This window comes from Sorex araneus, chromosome 5, assembly GCF_027595985.1.
Source record: "Sorex araneus isolate mSorAra2 chromosome 5, mSorAra2.pri, whole genome shotgun sequence".
NCBI classification, from domain to species: Eukaryota; Metazoa; Chordata; class Mammalia; order Eulipotyphla; family Soricidae; genus Sorex; species Sorex araneus.
The window spans coordinates 66,227,053-66,248,256 of NC_073306.1; the positions used below are offsets into that span (position 1 = coordinate 66,227,053).

At 40.0% G+C, this 21,204-nt stretch overlaps 1 protein-coding gene across 6 annotated transcripts in view; it reads right to left on the minus strand.

The window, feature by feature from the left end:
- The window catches only part of ZZZ3 (zinc finger ZZ-type containing 3), a 70,569-nt gene that overhangs the window by 32,267 nt on the left and 17,098 nt on the right, over positions 1–21,204 (minus strand). For 3 of the 6 annotated variants that reach the window (XM_055140780.1, XM_055140776.1, XM_055140777.1), the window contains exons 2-4: positions 11,783–11,915; positions 9,726–9,879; positions 1,511–3,066 (exon numbers count right to left, since the gene is read on the minus strand). In XM_055140780.1, the coding sequence (XP_054996755.1) occupies positions 1,511–3,015 (1,505 nt within the window). In that variant the 5' untranslated portion in view covers positions 3,016–3,066; positions 9,726–9,879; positions 11,783–11,915. The remainder of the gene's footprint in view (positions 1–1,510; positions 3,067–9,725; positions 9,880–11,782; positions 11,916–21,204) is intronic. The other 3 variants (XM_055140778.1, XM_055140779.1, XM_055140781.1) reach the window with 2 other exon arrangements.

Genomic DNA, 21,204 nt, shown 5'->3' on the forward strand with positions numbered 1-21,204 from the left:
TATCTTCTATTGTTGCTGATCATGATATTTGTAAGCACTGTTAACAGTTTCTTTGGGGCCACACCAAAAGGTCTTTAGAGGACTAGATCTCTAAAGCCAAAGATCAAACTGGCGGGGCTGGAGTGATAGCACAGCGGGTAGGGCGTTTGCCTTGCACGCGGCCAACCCGGGTTCGAATCCCAGCATCCCATATGGTCCCCTGAGCACCGCCAGGGGTAATTCCTGAGTGCAGAGCCAGGAGTAACCCCTGTGCATCACCAGGTGTGACCCAAAAAGCAAAAAAAAAAAAAAAAAAAAAAGATCAAACTGGGATCAACTGCATTCAAAACCTGTCTTAAGGGGCTGGAGCGATGGCACAGGGTAGGGCATTTGCCTTGCATGCAGCCGATCCAGGTTCAATTCCCAGCATCCCATATGGTCCCCCGAGCACTGCCAGGAGTAATTCCTGAATGCATGAGCCAGGAGTAACCCCTGTGCATCGTGACCCAAAAAGCAAAAAAAAAAAAAACAAAAACCCTGTCTTAAATATGGTACTATTTCTCTGGCCCACAATTCATTTCTGTTACTGTCCAGAATACTTCAAAAGAAGTTAAGTAAAATGAACACTTAATTTGTTTTTATTTTTAAAACCTTGTGATTTAATCACAAAGATTGAGAGGTGAAAATACTTTAAGATAGTCTCCACCTTCTAATTTATAATCAAGGAATCCTCTCTAGGGCTGAAGAGAGAATACAGCAGGTCGAGGCACTTTCCTTGCACACAGCCAATCCCCGAGTTCAATCCCTGGCACTCCTGCACCTGCCAGCCAAAAGCAGAGCCAGGAGTAAGCCCTAGCAGAGTCAGACATGACCCAAAAACAAAAACAAAAGCAGAGAAAAGAAATAAAAATCAAAGGAAAAGTTCTCTCATATGTAAGCTACATTTGCCAATGAAACATACTAAGTACAATTTATAGTTAGCTATCATAGCAATACTTACTAAAGTCACGAAAGTAAAAGATGATGCATAAAGCATATTTTGAAGTTAAAAATTTCAATGGGTAATTAAATATACTAATGCAATAGTCTATCTGTTGTCGATTCTTTTTCTCCTTATCTGATCTCTAAGCACTCATTGTTCTATAATGTCTGGAAAGTACATCTTATAGAGCTCCGCTGCTATAAATCCAAGTTTATAGTTAACAATTAAAGATGTTTCCATTTTAAAAATGAACTCAATTAGTATGAAACTTGTTAAAAACAAAAGTACCACAAGTTGTCTCCACATATCAGTTCAGATGATTGAAAATACCAAAGCAGAAAACCATACTCATCGAAATAAGTAATAAGGTTGGTGTCCGTTTTGGGGACTGTTTTTTTAAGAGTTAAGAAAAGTCACTGCATTAAACCTAAAATTTTAGCTAAAGCATTCATCTTAGTCGCAATAAAAATTCTACAGACATTTTATGATACTAAAAACTTGGGGAATAATAAACAAAGCAGAATTCATGGTTACCATATTTACACATACTCTTTGTTGTGTTTCAGTGCCACATGATCTGATTCAAAGTAATAAACATCAGGATCTTCATCTTCCTCCTCTGTAATGTGCGGATTGGCACTCTCTTTGGCAGATGGCAAAAGTCCGATATTCAGTCTTGTCTCTGAGGATGGCTTGCTTAGTCCTTCACTCCCATCATTTTCAGAGTCACAACATACTCCTTTTTCTTTCTGAGAAAATTCATCAAGATTTGTGGGAGGCTCGCTTATATTATCACTAACAGTTGCATTTGTTTCATTGGAACTAAGATTATTCTCCTCAAACTGTCCATTTTCTCTGCAAGGAGAACTACTTTTAGTGGGACTACCTCTGGAAGGAGCTGCCCTTCGTGGTGAAGTTCTCAGAGTATAACGATGTTCTTGAGGTTCTGATAAAGACATCATCTGAGCTGAAACACAGTCCAGGACAGAAGATGGTTCTGCTTCTCCAGAGACCGGCATACTTTCAAGACTTGAGTCCAGGTTGTTATTGGTGTTTTCATTACACTGCTCTTTTGAGGCACTGCTATCTCCCACCACATCTACTTCCTCCTCAGAATCCCTTACAGATGACTGAATTTCAGAAATGGGACCTTTAGCTGGCTCAGTTGTCAGTTGATTAGCATGTTCCACAGGCAGGCAAGCAGTTACTACTTTGTGGTCCTCCAATTTGACCTGTACTTCTGAATCTGTGCAAAGCACGTTATGGTCTATGTAACTGTCCTCCTTCCTACTATCAAGGAACATTGACGCATGGGTTTCCGAATCCCCATTTTCAGCTACTGATTTTTCCTGCAACACATAGGAACCAGTGCTATTTTGTTTAGTGTTCCCATCAGGCTGACAGTCATCACAGTTTATAACAGCTGAATCACTGTCCTCAACACCATTGACGGCTAAATAGCCTGTGAGTTCTTCAACTACTGCAGAATTAAATGGCCCTTCCTCACTGGCATTCACCTTTTTAATTTCCCTTTTCTCACAATCATCCAGTATAAGACATCGACAAGCTCGTTTAGTCCCTTGAAAATCTGCATCATTGTCCACTACTGTACTCCTCTGTTCTACTAACTCCTTGTCTGATTTTATAGGTGAATCTTCTTCTGAACTGTTTGTTGCGTCAGATCTAAGGCAACGCTTAATTCTTTTTAAAACTGGTGAAACAGGTTCTGTTTGCCTTCTCTCACAATTTTCTACAGGCTGCCTTTCTATGTTATCCTTTTCTGAAGAAGAAAGTCCTCTTTTCCTAGGGCTTACCCATGATTCTCGAGTACTTTGCTGTTTTAAATCAGTAGTTCTCCCATTATTATTTCCTTTCTGAATTTGCACAGGCTCTGGTCTCTTCTTTGGTGATCTTGATCTTACTTGAGAATGAGAAGAGATTTCTTCAGGGTGAGCAATGCTACGATTTCTTAAAGTTCTACCACAAAAAGATTCATCCAAGCCGTTTAACCCCACTGTTGATCTTGTAACACGAGTAGATCGGGAAGCAGCCATACTATGGCAAGTCCCTACAATACGGTCATCATGATCCACTCATTGGGAAACCTTCAAAAATGTAAACAAAATAATGAGAAAAAGGTAATAGTTAATATATCTAAAACAAAAGTTGAATGCTATAAATTTTAATCCAAGTACAGCCTATTAATAAGTGACATGTAATTTCTTTTTCAGCATTTCCAAAAATGATACTATTAATGACTAAAATTTTTATAAGTTTTGATACTATACGCTTTAAGTACATTAACTAAGTCTTAAAAACAACTACTACAGGTACTATCATAACCTTTGTTTTACAAATGAAGTGACTGAGACACAGTTTATCTATCCCAAGCCACACAACCAAATTAAGTAGCAAGGCATGGGATACTTAACCCACTTCTCTGTGTCTGCCTCACAGATCCTAACACAAAAAGACCGCAGAAAAATGTTTCTCAAAGACAGGACTTAATCTTGGTGATTGAAATCTTGGATCTATCATAAAAATTATCCCAATGATTTCTCATGTTCTCTCAGAACACTCTTGGGAGGCAAAAAGACAACTTTTTAATTCACTCTTAATGTGAATTAAAATGAATTTCATTTTAACGAATACCATGAAAAGTCCTTTGATAGCAATCTAAATAACTTCTAAATTTTGTTTGCAATAAAATTTTTTAAAGTAAGCAGCTAGAGAGAAATCATAATCCTAGCTTATGCTGGCTAAGAGCAAAACAGAAGAAGCAGATCTTAGAAGTATAAAAATTAGAAAGTGAAAGGACACCTTCTAAGGAGCAGAAAAAACAGGACAGAAGCTCCCAAGCAAACACATTTACCTAGCGTAAAAACATATTTCTATCCTTTCCTTCTTTTAACTTCTATGTATATGTGCACACCACAGTTTTAATTCATGCTAGGATTAAACTTTTAAGGTGCATACTTGGTATTAAGACAGAAATTTGAGGGCCAGAAGGCCAGAGCAAAAGTATAGTAAGCAGGGTACTTGTCATGCATGCATCAGAACCTGGGTTCGATCCCTGGCATCCCACATGATCCCCACCAGCAGTGATCCATGAGCACAGAGAAGTCCTGAACTCTGCTGGATGACACCCCCCCCCAAAAAAAAGGAAAGAAAATTCTGAGGTTCAAAGCCATAGTACATTCGGTAGGGTGCATGCCTCACATCTGCTCGCTGCTAACCCTGGCATTATATATGGTGGAGACCATATATATGGTGGAGACCATAGTCTAGCACCACCAGGAGTGAATCCCTGAGCAGAACCAGAAGTCCTAAGAATCATCAAGTGTTGGAGGCTGGAGCGATAGCACAGTGGGTAGGGCATTTGCCTTGCACGCGGCCGACCTGGGTTCGAATCCCAGCATCCCATATGATCCCCTGAGCACCGCCAGGGGTAATTCCTGAGTGTAGAACCAGGAGTAACCCCTGTGCATCGCCGGGTGTGACCCAAAAAGCCAAAAAAAAAGAAAAGAATCATCAGGTGTACCTCTCCTCAAAAATAAATAAATAAAAAGGAAAGGAGGGGAGGGGAGGGGAGGGGAGGGAAGGGGTGGGAGGGGAGAGGAGAGGAGAGGAGAGGAGAGGAGAGGAGAGGAGAGGAGAGGAGAGGAGAGGAGAGGAGAGGAGAGGAGAGGAGAGGAGAGGAGAGGAGAGGAGAGGAGAGGAGAGGAGAGGAGAGGTGAGGAGAGGAGAGGTCTGAAGAAATCTTAAAACACAAACCTACTTGGGTAAACTAAGTGATTTATTGAGTGGTATTTCCCAAATGTTCTCCCATCAAGCAGAAAAAAGGAGGATTAATATTTTAAGTATCTATTCATTCCCCCCCAGCACAGATCCAGGTGTAAGCCCTGAGCAACGCCTAGTAAGCCCCCAAACCAGTAACAATGATAATAAACAATCTAGGGGCCAGGGAGTACAGCAGCTAAGGCAGTTCCCTTGCAGGCACCCAAACAAGGTTCAATCCCCAGCACCACATACTGTCACTTGTGGTACCACCAGAGGTGATCCCTGAACATAGAACCAGGAGTTAGGCGTGAGCACAGCTAGTGTAGGATGAACCCCCTCCCCAACAAAAATTTAACATTTTATTTAAATCTTGTAAGACTCATAAACCCTGCCTAGATTTAAAAAAAAAAACAAACAAACTTGTTTTTCAAAAAAACCTTTATTTGTTTTTCAAAAAGCATAAAACCAGAGCAATAGGGGCCAGAGCAACAGACAGCAGGTAGGGTATTTGCCTTGCACAGAGCTGACCTGGGTTCAATCCCTGACATCCCATATGGTCCCAGAGCAGTCAGGAGTAATTCCTTAGTGCAAAGCCAGAAGTAACCCCTGAATATCACCGGTATGACCCAAAAAAGCAAAAAACAAAAACAAAAGAACTGAAAAATATTAAAATTTGTTTCAAGCCAATGCCAATCCAAGGAGCTAAGCATGAGACCTGGGCTCCAGCACCATATGATCCCCTAAAAACCTCCAGGAGCACAGAGCCAGAAGTAACCCCTAACAACTCCAAAAATCAAAAGAAAAAAAATTTATTTGTTTAGTATAACTAGGAGCCCTCGATGTGAAGGTTACTAATTTAAAAATATTAGATACCTATGTAAATATGCAAAGAAAATATAATTTCTTGCACGTGAATTTTTTTAAATTTTGGGGCAACACCTGGCAGCATCCAGTTCTTGCCCAGCAAGGAAAAACCCTGATGGTCAAAGTGTGCACCAAGTCCATAGTCTTATCTCTGCTCCTAAACACAAACTTTTATAAGCTGTCATCATAAAATCTAAAGCAACTTTAATTATATTTATAATTCACACCTCAAAATAATACTTGCTATAGTAATATCTTACAAGCACAGAAAACAATGTTAACTTTTATGTTTTAAAACATGATGCCAGGACTACAGAGATAGCACAGTGGCTAAGGTTCTTGCTCTGCATGAGGCTGACCTAGATTCATTCCCAGGCACTCCAAATTGTCTCCCACGTCTTCCAGAAATAAGCCCTGAGGACTGCCAGGGGTAAGCCCTGATCATCACCAAAAACAAAAAGTTTAAAATAAAGTATAATGCTGGAAACATAATACAGAGGATAAGGCACTGACCGGCCTTGCACGCAGCACACCCGTTCTCACTCATGAGCACAGAGCCAAAAACAGCCCCTGAGTACCACCTGGTATGACTGCAAAACCAATAAAAATATTAAAATTAAAATAATATGCAATGCCAGTTAAGGGTATAAAAACTTCAAATGCTTCAAGTAACAGATATTCCAATCCTTCCCCTTCCACCCTAATTTGAACAAGAGTAAATTCTCTACCTTTTGTTATTCTTAATGTAATAAATTATTATTAGTACGGATGTGTACATTTATTTAAGGGCTGGAGCGATAGCACAGCGGTTGGGCATTCGCCTTTCACGCGGCCGACCCGAGTTCAATTCTTCCGCCCCTCTCAGAGAGCCTGGCAAGCTACCGAGAGTATCGAGCCCGAGCGGCAGAACCCGGCAAGCTACCCATGCGCATCCTATATGCCAAAAAAGTAACAAGTCTCTCAATGAGAGACGTTACTGGTGCCCGCTCGAATCGATGAGCAACGGATGACAGTGACAGTGACAGTGTACATTTATATCATTATAGACACGATATTTGAAAGTTCTTTACCACTCCAGTGATCAAAACTGACATAAAAGTTTGGCCTTTCTTGGGGGATGGGGAATGGGGTGGGGGGACAGAGCACTAGCACAGTGGGTAGGGTGTTTGCCTTGCACACAGCCTACCCAAATCCCGTGAGCATGCCAGGAGTAATTCCTGGGCTAAGAGCCAGGAGTAACCCCTAAGCACTGCCGGGTGTGGTCCCCAAATCAACACCCCTCCCCCCAAAAAAGTTAGGCCTTTCTTATTTCCTTATAAATTTTATTTCATTCAACAAGTACAGTGAAGTTTTAGAATTCTCAAATCCTTTGCTATTTTCTATTTAAAGGAAACCTGTTTCCTACCACAAACCTTTTGGTACCTTAAACTCATACCTCACAGCATAACCTAAAAACCAATACCATCTCCTATAAGGTCTGTCCAAAGCCTACCAAATTAGTCAAATTCCCAGGGCACTTTATATGCCTTTTAGATTTTGAGAACCATTACCTCAGACTACTTCAATCAAGCAAAGTTCTATTTAAAGTCTAAAGCTGCAATTTAGACCTATTCCAGTATACCTTTTAGTTCATTATTTGGTCCAAAAATACCATTTTGGCTCTGAAAGCACCCTATGGTAGCCTCTTTGGTGAAATATATTGTATGCACTTAAGAGTTAAAAATTGGTAGAAATTCTAAAGACTAAAATTAAAAGAAAGTTTAATGTCCTCTGATGCTTTTTTTCTGTTCTAGTGATTTTCTTCATTTTTTTTCTATTTCATATAGGCATACACAAAGGCACTATAATAAATTTATGCAAAATTCAGTTATCAAGAAGGGTTTTAAAACGTTGTAATTATCTCAAGCAACTCTCAAAATTATTCTTGCCATGAATAGCAAAATATTATAAACTTGGGCCAGAGAGATAGTACAGCAGCTAAGATGATTGCCTTGCATGTTGGGCAACCCAGGTTGGGTCCCAGACATCCCAGATAGTCCCCTGAGTACCACCAGGAGTGATGATTCCTAAGCACAGAGCCAAACGTAGACCCTGGGGCCCGCAGGGTGTGGCCCCAAACCAAAACAAAACAAAAAATATTATAAACTAAAGCAGCAACTGCCTCATTTTTGCTATAGTAACTAAAGTAACTCAATGGAGATGTTTGGAGGGCAAAATTAGAATCCCACTAAAAATTGTTGGGGAAATAAAACGAAATTCATAATTCTATTTACAAAAAATTGCAGAAAGATACCATGGCTAGTGAAAGAAATAGGAGGCCCATCAGTCTGGATATAGTATAGTAGGTAGGGGCTTGCCCTTGTGCAGTGGAACAGGACTCATCCCTGTCATCCCATGTGATCCCCCAGAATCTCAACAAGAGAGATCCTGGAGCACGGCAGGATATGGTTTAAAAAAAAAAAAAAAAACACAAAAAGCCACATGATGAAAACCCTACTCAACACCCAGCGGGACTAGAAATTCACACACTTGTTTTAGAAAGGATTTAGAATGTTCACATGGGCAAAAAGCCCATATCAATATGTAACTAAAATGAACTTTTCTCTACTACCCACCAATTAATAAACATGGAACTTTTTAGAACTGAAGAAAGAAAATGCAATTGATCATGAAAATTAATCAGACTCCCTAACTCTCTTCCATATCCATAAGTTCTCATTCTATTGCAGGATATAACTGAGAACAACAAAGCTTAATGCAAATCTATTCAGTCAGATAGATCTCAAATTCTACCTATAATTTTACAGATTGTAATTTTTATCTACCTTTTATCTAACCCCCAAATTCTCATCTACTTTTACCTCAAACCTAACTACAGAACTCTGAAACACTCTGAAATAGTATCAGGCATGATTCAGATCACAAATCTCCAGCTCCTATAATCCCATCTGCAGAATAAATCAGCAGGAACTGAAAGGGAAAATAAACATTAAGCTGAAAAGAACCACCAAATGAAACACTACTCCAACTATCAATTCTTCCCAAAGCAATGTCAAAAAAGACACCTCACAGACACTGCCTATATAACCTTTTGTTCCTACTATAATTACCAGAAAGGAATACTTTATTTTGGGAGCTGTACTAACGGTCTTCAATGTTCAAACAAACTATCTCTTACTGTAATATTTAACTTCACTAAGGAAGGATTCTTAAGAAAACAGTCATGCCTCCATGTAGACAAATAAAAGGAAGAGTCAAAGCAAGAACAATTGGCAAGAGTTAGTAACATGATCTTCCTATGTCTAGAACATAAACCTGGATTACTTATTAATGGTTCAGACTATGCATGTCATAAAACTCTTCTACGATATACATTTCTTTAGTTGTACCATTACCACTTCTTATCTAAGTCATAGAGCAGTGCTCCTCAACTGAGGGCTATATGGGGCCCCTGTAGGCCCCCATGATATTCCAAGGAAACCAGAGGTGAAAAATCATATAAATGGGGTCCACTGCATGAGACAAGGGGCCAATCATGGGAGGTGGGCCAAAGCACAGAAAGGAAACAAAGTCAGAAAGAAACCCAAGGTCAAAAACAGGCTGAGAAACACTCATATATAGAATCCATAAGATAATAATGTGAAACCTGAAACCATCTACACAACCCAGCCAAGTCTGAAAACTGTGTTTTTTATATAAGGAGTATTCTTCTTCTCCACTAAGAGAGGGGAAAAAGATAACAAAGAAAGAGTGAACTGAAAGGAAACACACTTAAAAGCCACAGGGAATCACAAATGGAGCTCAGGCGCAGAATGCAAAAGAAACAGAAGAGAAGTCAAGAAAGTTCATAATGCCGCAAATGAGAACGACGTAAGGTAATATGAAAACAGTATAAGGCTCTAAAGAAAACTTAATCACTTCACTGATTTCCATTAGCACAAAAATTTTTCATCCTTAATCTATATTAATAGCTCACTATTCCTACGAATACCCAGCTAACCCAGACAAGTTCCCATGTACAGAAGGCAATACAGAAAAATAACAAACCCCACACCTCGAGAAAAAGAAAAAAAAAATCAAACTGTAATCGTCTACACTACTACAAAACTAAATAACTTACCTGTATAACCAAAGATCTATCATTGTGGAAAACTTAGTTCTTTTCCTTATATTCTGAAGTAGTTGAAGCTATGATCTAGAACAGAGCTTAAGCATCAGGGTTTCAGAATCTCTGCTTCAGCCATGAAGAATACTAGAACTTCCTAAATTCCTTTCTTTAGAAAAAGTAAATAAAATAAAGAAGAAAATTACCTTATGCTATTAGAGTTAGCTTTTCCATAAAAAGATAACAGATATTAGAGTATTTGTTCACAGTTAACATCTTTGGTAATTCTTTTAACGCTGTAGTCTCGAAATGCTAAGAAATTGGAAAAAAAACTTCAGAACCCCACTGTATGACTGAAACCCAATCATGAACAGCTTCTTAACCATATATATCTCATGGTGATTCAATTAAAAAGGGGGGAAAATTTTCAGAAACCACTAAAAAAAGTTTCTTGCTAAAAAAAAAAAACTAAATATACTAAATAAACGTAATATTTAATTTGAGTAAATAAGTTTTTTTGAGCAAAAAAAAATATTTTGTGACCTCAAAACTGCTCATTAGGCTTTCTCATTCAGAATTTTTAATCTTACTCTTACACAATGGGGATCTTCCCAATTTTAGACTTATGCAAAACTGTAAACTGAACCACAAAATAGTGCAACCATGTACACCAATCAAATTGTCTATAAATCTACATGACAGAATTTTTTTTATGGGGTGGGCCACTCCCAACCATGGTTGGAACAGACCATGCAGTGCCAGGGATTGAATGTGAGGCCCCTGCAAGCAAAGCACACACTCCAGTCACTTGACTCATGTCCCTACATAAAACCTTGCTAGTTACTAAAATACGACAAAATTCTATTATTTTTCTATTTTTAACAAGGACAAAAACAGCAAGGATTTTAATATTCATTGGGACCAATTCATTATTTATAACAAATTAATTGCATTCCATTTCTTGGACAGTCTGAGTAGTTAGATTAATTTTTTACTCTACAACGTTATTATAATAAAATGTACACCTAGCTACTAAAGTAATTTTAACTATCCATCCATAAAGTAAGGAGGAACACCAGGAAAAAAATGTATTTTCATGATGGTAACTATCACTTTATTATATGTGTGTATTATGTATACATTATACGTATATATATATATATACGATGTTCTAAAACACTTTTTTCAGTGATAAGTTATCACTTAAAAGCTAATGCAATTTTCAAACTTCATAAACCTGAGTCACTAGTAAAAATAAATAAATAAATTATGTTTTTAACCAGTAATAGAGGAATAGGCTAATACTTACAAATGCAACTTCTCTCCACATCTGCCTTGTAAAAAGTACAAGGTAATAAATAGGTCTACATAAAACCACTCAGTAGTGCATCTAAAAAAGTTCTGGGGGCCAGGTCAGCGGTAGAGCACATTATTGAATGTACGAGAATTTGGAATCAATCCCTAACACCATTACCTCCAAATGTTATAAATTAATCTGAGGTGGGTTCAGAAAGAAAGCATAATATTACAAAAAGTATACTTTTGGGGGTCTGAGAGAAAGTACACTGGGTAAGGTGCTTGCCTTGCACACAGTCAAACTGGGTTCAATCTCCAGCACTATATACAGTCCCCCAAGCACTGCCAGAAGTAAAGGAGTAATTTTTGTATGCAGAGCCAGAAGTAACCCCTGTTCATTGCTGGGTGTGACCTCCCCCCCCCACACACACACACCTTAAAAAAAAAAAAGGAAGGAAGAAAAGAAGAAGAAGAAAGAAATGTCTCTAATGAGTTTACATGAATATATTCATTCTAGCACTATCACATTCCAGTCAGCCACATTACTACCCAATTTGGACAGGATCTGCTACAAAAATGGCATCTATTATGACATTTACCAGGCAAGAATATCTTAGTGTCATGAAAGAACTGACACAGTTGAGTTGTACTAATATAGAGAGAATCATACAGAAACGTTTCTTAAGAGCCTGATATAGCGAGAAAGAAATTTTACTCAATTATTTCTACTAACTAAAGCTCATCTGGGCTTAAATAAGATTACATTATTTTCTTACCTTTTAAAATGAGTTTCGCCTAGTATTTGATTCCCAAGCGTCTGCATTTATTTGTCATCACTGTTAATATCCATGTTATATTAAGACTTCAGATATTAATTATTTATAGGGTTGTACTAGAACAACTTGGTATCTGTGAAGGGAAACCACAATATAGTCACCACGAATATGTTATTGTTTATGGAGTTAAGGATAATACTAACATACACAGCACACTTCATTTCTAATAAATGTTGTTTGTTGTTGCCAGGCCACACCCAGCAGTGCTCAGGTGACCACAGGGAATGCTTGGGATCAAACCCACATCGGCCACATGCAATGCAAGCACTACTGATCCAGCTCTAAATTTTTTTATTTAGGTACTAAAATAAATATCTTCAACAGACTGGGATGATTTACTTACAAATTCTACAGGTATTCAGAAAAATATTTCAAACTTTTATTCTGAAGGGAAATTCTGAAGAAATGAGAATTCCTTTCCTGACTATAAATACAAATGTGCCCCATTTTCCATAAGTCTATGATTTATCAGACATTAATAGAAAAGTATTTCTTTGTGTGCTGTACAGTATTAGGGACTAAAAATGCCTAGAATGTTTAAGAATGCAGTAAAGGAGCTAAGGAGACTAAGTGCATAATTTTCATTCAGGAGGACCAGTTTGACCCCCACGCACTGCATGGTTCCTCAAACACTGGTAGTAGTGACCCCAAGAACCACCAAGTATGGCCCCAAAATAAATCAAAAATGAAGGCAGCAAAGTAAGATCATGACTTTGCCTCAAATGAGACTTTTAAGCATGTTATCTTTAAAATAGTATCATTTCCTTGATAAGGTTTATGCCTCTATGACTAACTTATCAGTTACTTTTCAAATAGAAAACAAACGTGACAAAAATAAAGATGCAGCTATACAAATAAACTCATTAAAAGCTTAGTGAAAAAACTCAGTTGTAGGGGCTGGAGCGATAGCACAGTGGGTAGGGCGTCTGCCTTGCACACAGCCGACCCGGGCTCGACTCCCAGCATTCCATATGGTCCCCTGAGCCCACCAGGGGTAATTCCTGAGTGCAGAGCCAGGAGTGACCCCTGTGCATCGCCAGGTGTGACCCAAAAAGAAAAAACAAACAAACAAAACAAAACAAAACAAAAAAACGGTTGAAACTAAACCACAAATGTGTGTGGGGCTGAGGGTAGGTTAAGACAGAGAAGAGACTGCTATGACAATAATAGCTGGGAATGATCACGCAGTACAAGATCCGAGGGTTAAAAATAGGTAAGGGATATTCTTGATAACCTTTCCATATCAATACTGCAAACCACAATGCCCAAAAGGGGGGAGGGGGAGGAGAAAGGGGAGAATGGGGGTGAGGGTAATGGGAGGGAACCTGGGGACACTGGTGCTGGATGACTGAAATCCAATCATGAACAGCTTTGTAATGCTCTATCCCAGGGATTCAATTAAAAAGTTTTTAAAAAATTAAATTAAAAAAAATTTTAAATAAGTAACAAGCTACAAAACAAAAAAAGTATTCATTCAAAAACATCGAAGAGGGGTAGAGCAATAGTACACCAGGTAGGGAGTTTGCCTTACATGCAGCTGACCAGGCTTTGATCCCCAGCATCACATATGGTCCCCAGAGCACCACCAGGAGTGATTCCTGGATGCAGAGCCAGGAGTAACCCCTAAGCATCGCCAGGTGTCACCCAGAGAGCAAAGAAATAGAAGAAAGAATGGCATTCTACAATTCACCATGGTATATACCATTTTGTATCAACAAAAGAGCAAAACTCTGCACAGAAGATGAAGTGAGGACTACACCTATTTAGAGGATAGATTTGTTATTGGTATTGTCAATCTGCCAGACCTCACTAAAACGTCTTGTAAACAATAAAATAAATAGTAATTAAAAACACTGGCACAGCGATAAGGCCCTTGTACGCAGCTGACCTAGATTTGTTCCTTCTAGCCCACCAAAACTGATCCCTAAATGCAGAGCCAGGAGTAAGCCCTATGCACACATACTATGGATCAAAATTTAAAAGAGAAAAATAACATTGGCACTAAAACTGGAGCACTAGCACAGCAGATAGGGCGTTTGCCTTGCACGCGGCCGACTCAGGTTCTTTCCTCTATCCCTCTCAGAGAGCACGGCAAGATACCAAGAGTATCCTGCCTGCACGGCAGAGCCCGGCAAGCTACTCATGGCGTATTCAATATGCCAAAAACAGTAACAAGTCTTACAATGGAGACATTACTGGTGCCTGCTCGAACAAATCAATGAACAACAGGAGGACAGTACTACAGTGCTACTAGAGGAAAGAGACAGTACAGCAGGTAGAGCATTTGCCTTCCAAGTGGCAAATCCAGGTTTGGTCCCTAGCACTCTATTTGATCCCCCAAGCCCTGCCAGAAGTGATTAAAAAAACAACAACAACATTTTTTTTAAGTTTTTATACTGTGTTCTAATCTTTAAACACAAGAACAAAATCTCTAATTTGTTTTCAAATGTTGATATTTTAATGCCATAAAAATTAGCATAGATGGGGCTGGAGTGATAGCACAGCGAGTAGGGCGCTTGCCTTGCACGTGGCCAACCTGGGTCGATCCCCGGCATCCCATATCCCCAAGCACTGCCAGGAGTAATTCCTGAGTGCAAAGCCAGGAGTAACCCTTGAGCATCGCTGGGTGTGACCCAAAAAGCAAAATAAATAAATATATAAAATCTTTAAAAAAATGAACACAGATCAAGCTAATCCTAAATTTTTAAAATGCCACAAATTTTTCTGTTCCAACAAATAAGTTAAACTACCTAAAACTCATATTCCTGACACGGCATTCCTCATTTCATTAAACATACTACATTTAAACATTCTGCAAGATGCTTTCTGAGCAGAAAACTACTTTGAATAATGATAAGCTATGATAGTTAACTTAGTAACTTATTCCAGAAATCTTTTTAATTAGCTATTTGAGGGGCCTCATTTCTGTTTTCACTCGGGGTGCCCCAGAGGGGACTAGATGAGAGCTCTCTCCACCCCAAGGGACCCAGCCCTGGCAGCCGACCTCCACAACCCAACCGCTGCCACACTCCAGGCTGCTTTATGCACACTCGGGCCCAGCTTCACGTATGAGTGAACATATTCCTAAAAGTGGCCACGGGACACATCATAAGATACTCTCTACTCATTTTCCATATTACCACACCATATTTGATTGGAGGCAAGAGGGACAACGCTGGCTGTTTTGCAAGATTCAAACAGAATGGCGTCAGAGAGGCACAGAGAAATTGCCGTGGTGGCAGCAGTTGGTGCAGTCGGAGCAGTGCAGTCGATGCCTGCCCCGACCGGGCTAAGTCGCAGCGCTGTTGGACATAGAGCCATGGCAGCAGTGCACGCAGTGGCTCATCCACTGTGGGTTGCTGTCAGCCAACCACCGGGTGACCTGGGACTCAGCGCAGGTGTCGACCTGGCACAGACCCTCTGCGATAGGGTCCTGCTCTACCAGCTGTTCAACAACCACCGGGCGCACTCCATCAACCTCAAGAAGATTAACCGAAGGCCGCAGATGTCCCAGGTGCTGCCCAGAGACACAGGCAGGTGCGTGTTTGTCAGTGTACAGATCATTACAACATGCCAGCCCACCAAAAGCTTACATTCGGTAGACTGGGAACACCTATAAAGGCAATTAGTTGCCACCCCAATAAACCTCTGTCCTTCTCAGAGAGCCTGGCAAGCTACTAAGAGTATCCCGCCCGCATGGTAGACCCTGGCAGCTACCCGAGGCGTACTTGATATGCCTAAAGCAGTAACAACAGTTCTCATTCCTCTGGTCCTGAAAGAGCCCCCAATACGCCATTGGGCTACACTAGCACGCAACAGGGATGAATGGAATTGTTATTGGCACCCCCTCGAGCAAACCAATGAACAACGGGATGACAGTGATACAGCTATTTCAGGGGGTTAGAGAGTGTAGCAGGCAGAGAGCTTGCCTTGAATGTGGCTGACCTTGGTTGGATCCCAGGCACCCCCCCATGGTCCCCCAAACACTGCCAGGATTAATTCCTGAGCACAGAGCCAGGAGTAAGTCCTAATAAACCCTGAGTACCACAGGGTATGGTCCAAACATAATCTCTCACACACACACACACACACACACACACGCACGCATACACACACACACACACACACACGCTGCTATTTTTTCTTTTATAAAGCATACAGAATGGAAAACAAACCGTTTAAAGTCTATTTCTAAGGCTGCCTTTAATTCTTGCTACAGACCTCTGCTTGTTTCCATGTACTAAAAAAAAAATCATTGACTATTCAAGAATATAAAAGCAAATCCAAAAACCAATCTGATTAAAAAGAAATACTTTTTTTAGTATCTGTAGTCTAACACTGGTACTACTGTGAAACAGACACATGACTCTTAGATTCATAACACATAGAAAATCACTTTAAAAGCCTACAGAAACTTTACTACAAAATGGCATCAGTTGTAGTGATGTAGCAAAGTTATAAAATACACACACATACAAGTATGCACGCGGAAGTCTAATCTGAAGTCTAATCTGTATGCAGTCTAAACTATGACACTAAACCAAAGTGATGACCCATTTTTAATAAATGGTAACACTGAAATTTTACTTTGTAAGAGAATTTCATAGCAAAGTTGAAGGTTGGGCTAAAGAAGTAGTACGATGGATAGGACATTTGCCTTGCATGCAGCTGGCCTGGGATCGATCCACAGCACTCCATATGATCCCCCAAGCACTGCTAGGAGTAATCCAGGTAATCAATCCTGTTCTCAATCCTAAATCCTGAGCAAAGCCAGATATGCCCATTCTCCAGCAAAAAAAAATTACAATATATTTATTTAGTACCAAATGCACCAGTTTGTTATAAGTAAAACTTTTCAATATATGTAATATATTTTTAAATAATTCTGAGAGAGCAGAAAAGCAGTTCAGTAATAGAATGTTAAGTCCTGGTTTTTATTCCTGGAATCAATCAATACAACAAAAGAGAGAATTCTAAGTCACTTGTGAAAAAAACACTAAATATGGTGGGAGAGATAGTTCAGGGACTAAGGCACAAAGTGCCCAGCCCCAGCTTGGATGATGGATAACACATATATGGTCCATTAAAGCAATGCCAGGAATCTCTGCCAAGCACTGAGCCAGGAGTGGCCCCTGAGTACCACTGGGTGTGTCCCTTCCCCCAATGAGAAAAAAAAAAAGAAGGTGACCATTAAATCCTCAAAGGAAATAGAATTATTTTCTAAATACTAATTTCTGAACCCTCAGCTAACTGATCGTGCCTTATTTCCAGTGCCCTTCTATCTTAGGTAAGCTATTTCAAGATGGCCTCTAGAGCCATGAGTGAGTTTCTCAGCCTTGCCGACCTTTCTTCTATGTGTTCACCAAAGGCTGCATTTGCTGACCACAGTATTCACACATTTTTTTGTAGTTGTGGTGCTCACTAGGGATCACCTCCCTTTTTGCAGTGCTTGTACACATGACTTCAGTATCGCTGGAAATCATTTGTGGTACTGGGGATCACTGACAGCAAAGTTCACTGCTATCAACTCAGAGGTTACTGATAGCTCAAACAGCAGAGCTACCAGGGCCACATGAGGGACAGTAAGAGTTGAACGCATGACCATATGCAGCAAGCCAGAGATTCAAAGTCCATGTTATTATTATTCCTCCTTCCTACATGCGCCCTAAGAACAAATGAAATTCTTTCATCTACCACCCAAACATTTCTTCCCATATACCAATATCCATCTAGTCATATATGTTTTGGTTGAGCAGGCAGCTTATCTTACTGATGTCACAGCACGAAAGTAAACAGTATATGATTTGCTTTCTATTTTTAGTTCAAAGTAAACTCTAGGGCTGGAGAGAGAAGTTCAAAGGGCTGAACTGTAGACTCTGCATGCCTTTTCCCCGGGTTTGATTCCTAGCACCGCATGATTCCCCAAAGCACCACCAGGAGAAATACCTGAGCACCAAGCCACACACTGCAGGCTGTGGCCCACAAAGAAAAAGCAAAAAGAAAAATCTGGGCCAGAGAGATAGTCCAACAGACAGGGCACTTAGCTAGAATGTGACCTACCTAGATCCCAGCATCTTGTATCGTCCCCAAAACCCTCTAGGAGTGACTTCTCAGTGCATAGCCAGAAGTAACCCCCCACCACAAGCATTTCTGTGTATGATCCAAAAACAGTAACAACAAAAATCTAACAAACTATACTTTTCAGTAAAAATTCATAGTCCTCCATTTTAGAAACAGAAAATTTCAGGCTGATTCTTGGAATATGAAAGGCCACCAAAATTATCATTGATGATTCATAGTGAAGCAAATTAAATCACTATCACTGTCATCCCGTTGTTCATCAATTTACTCAAGCGGGCGCCAGTAACGTCTCCATTAGTCGCAGCCCTGAGATTTTAGCAGCCTCTCCTTACTCATCTTTCCCAATGATTGGATGCTCTTTCAGGGTCAGGGGAATGAGACGTGTTATTGTTACCAGTTTTGGCATATCGAGTATGCCACCGGGAGCTTGCCAGGCTCTGCTGTGCAGGCAAGATACTCTCGGTAGTATCGCTGGGCTCTCCGAGAGGTATATATATTTCCCTCTATAATTTTATGGAAAATGGATAGGGAACGTCTTATTAAATTAAATACAAAAAAGAAAGTGAGCAGGGGAGGATGGTAGAAACAATGAGGGTTTTTGGATAGAAACTCAAAATACAGAATAAGATAGTATATAGCGGGTAAGACACTTATCTTGTACGTGGCTGACCCGGGTTCACCCCAGCATCCTATATGGTCCCCCAAGAAATGCCAGGAGTAATTCCTCAGTGCAGAGACAGGAGTAACCCCTGAGCACTGCTGGATGTGGTCCAAAATTCAAAAAAAACAAGAAACAAACAAAAAAAAGAAACTCAAAAACCATCAGTGCCCATATACCACAGTATCAAACATCTTACAAAGAATTTTCAAAGATTGGGACCAGAGAAACAGTAGAGTGAAGGGGGCACTTGCCTTGCAAGTAGCCGACCTAGGTTCAATCCCCACCATCCCATATGGTCCTTTAAGTACTACCAGAAGTAGAAGTGATTCCGAGTGCAGAAACAGGAGTTACTCCTGAGCATCACCAAGTATGGCCCAAAAACAAACAGGCAAGCAAAAAGAATTTTCAAAGACTGAACAAAACTCTCAAAAAAAAAAAAAAGAAACATAAAGAATGAAACTGTGTATTAAAGCTCCTGGGTCCCAACAAAACTGTCTCCAGTGAATTGATTAAAATATAAAAAGCATATTCTACATTCCATAACGCTAGATTTACTCTTTTTAAAAATGCCCTTATTATTAACTACTGCCATCCCTCTGGGGGGGGGAGGGCTGATAGAAGTGGAAAGGTTGTTTCTGTACATTTTTATGTCTCGTTTGTTTTGGGTTTTGGGGCCACACCTATAGGTTCTCAGGGCTTAATCCTAGCTCTGTGCTCAGGGATCACTCCTGGCAGGGCTCAGGGAACAATATGGTGTGCCAAGAATTGAGCTCAGGTTGGCTGCATGCAAGGCAAGTGTACTGTATCTCTGGCCCCTCTGGTTCTATCATTTTAAAAAAAAAAAATTTAAACAGAATATGCTGCCCGAGCCCGTGTGCTGCTTGCTCCTGCATGGCCGAGTACATGCATTGTCCAAGCACATGTCGCCCGCATCTCCCCTCTTGAGATGTGTACTTTTATGCTTTCCTATCTAATGCATGGATGTGTGTAGGGGCTCACTCCACCCATGGAGTGTTCTCCCTTGGGCGCATTACTCTCTTACTCTCCATTCTCTCCCATTTTCTCTTCCTCCTTCCCTTCAAAGATCCTCCAAATAAAATCTGTTTTGCTTAAAAAAAAAAGTATTGAATTGGTCTTCAATTTTTTTAACTTTCTTTCAATTAAATTAAATAGAGTAAGTTGGAACCACTAAGGTTGTAAGACACCAATAGTAAAACATTTGAAAACTCTGTATTAAAAAAGATTTATAAGGCTCACATTTCTAATATTTAATAATTCTATTTCAATTATATTAAAGGAATTCAAAGTTTAAAACATCAGTGAATATAAAACATGAATTAAGTTTGAAAGACTTTTATCTTTTTTCTTTTTTTCTTTTCTTTTTGGGTCACACCTGGCGATGCACAGGGGCCACTCCTGGCTCTGCACTCAGGAATTACCTCTGGCGGTGCTCAGGGGACCATATGGGATGCTGGGAATAGAACCTGGGTCAGCCACGTGCAAGGCAAATGCCCTACCCACTGTGCTATCGCTGCAGCCCCAAGCTTGAAAGACTTTTAAAATAATTTTCCTATACGCCACAAACTCATTAACCATTATCTTCCTCTGAATTTTAAAGCTCTATGATTGTTTATATGTAATTATTCTTCTCAAAATATTTTACTCAAGCCTATGCCAATTAATTTAGAGAGCAAAACAATGAATTTTTTGGTTCAGATTTAAAGAGTACTGGGCAGGGGCTGGAGCGATAGCACAGCGGGTAAGGCGTTTGTCTTGCACTCGGCCGACCCGGGTTCGATTCCCAGCATCCTATATGGTCCCCCGAGCACTGCGATGAGTAATTTCTGAGTGCAGAGCAAGGAGTAACCCCTGAGCATCGCCGGGTGTGACCCAAAAAAGCAAAAATAAATAAATAAATAAATAAATAAATAAAGAGTACTGGGCAGGGGCAGAGCCATAATACAGCAGGTAGGGCGTTTGTCTTATCTGGCAAATCCCCAGCATCTCACATGGTCCCCCAAGCACTGCCAGGAGTAATTCCTGAGTGCAGAGCCAGAAGCAACCCCTGTGCATTGCTGGGTGTGACCCAAAAAACAAAACAAACAAAAGGAGTACTAGGGAAAATTAAAGAAAAAAAACTTATGAACTGTATTAAAGTCTGGAAAACTGTTAAGATACTCATCAACAGCTGTATCTAACTCCATGATGAAAATAATATTCAAGCTGTAGACAAAATTCATAAATCCTAACTTATTTTCCTAATGGCTTACAAATCAAAATCAAATTTTCACAGATAACATCAGTAAAAACTTGTTTAGTTACAAATACAATCACTCCATGACTACTGCCTTTTAAAAATGGATTTTTAGGGGCTGGAGAGAGAGTCCAGTGGGTAGGGAGCTTGCCTTGCATACAACAGACTTGGATTCAATCCCCAGAGCCTGCCAGGAATATCACATGATTCCTGAGACAGAGCTAAGAGCTTTGGGCCACACACTGAGCATTACCAGGTGTGGCCCAAAAACAACAAAAATGGATTTTAAGTATACATAGAAATTAATTAACACGGGGCTGGAGCAATAGCACAGTGGGTAGGGTGTTTGCCTTGCATGTGGCTGAC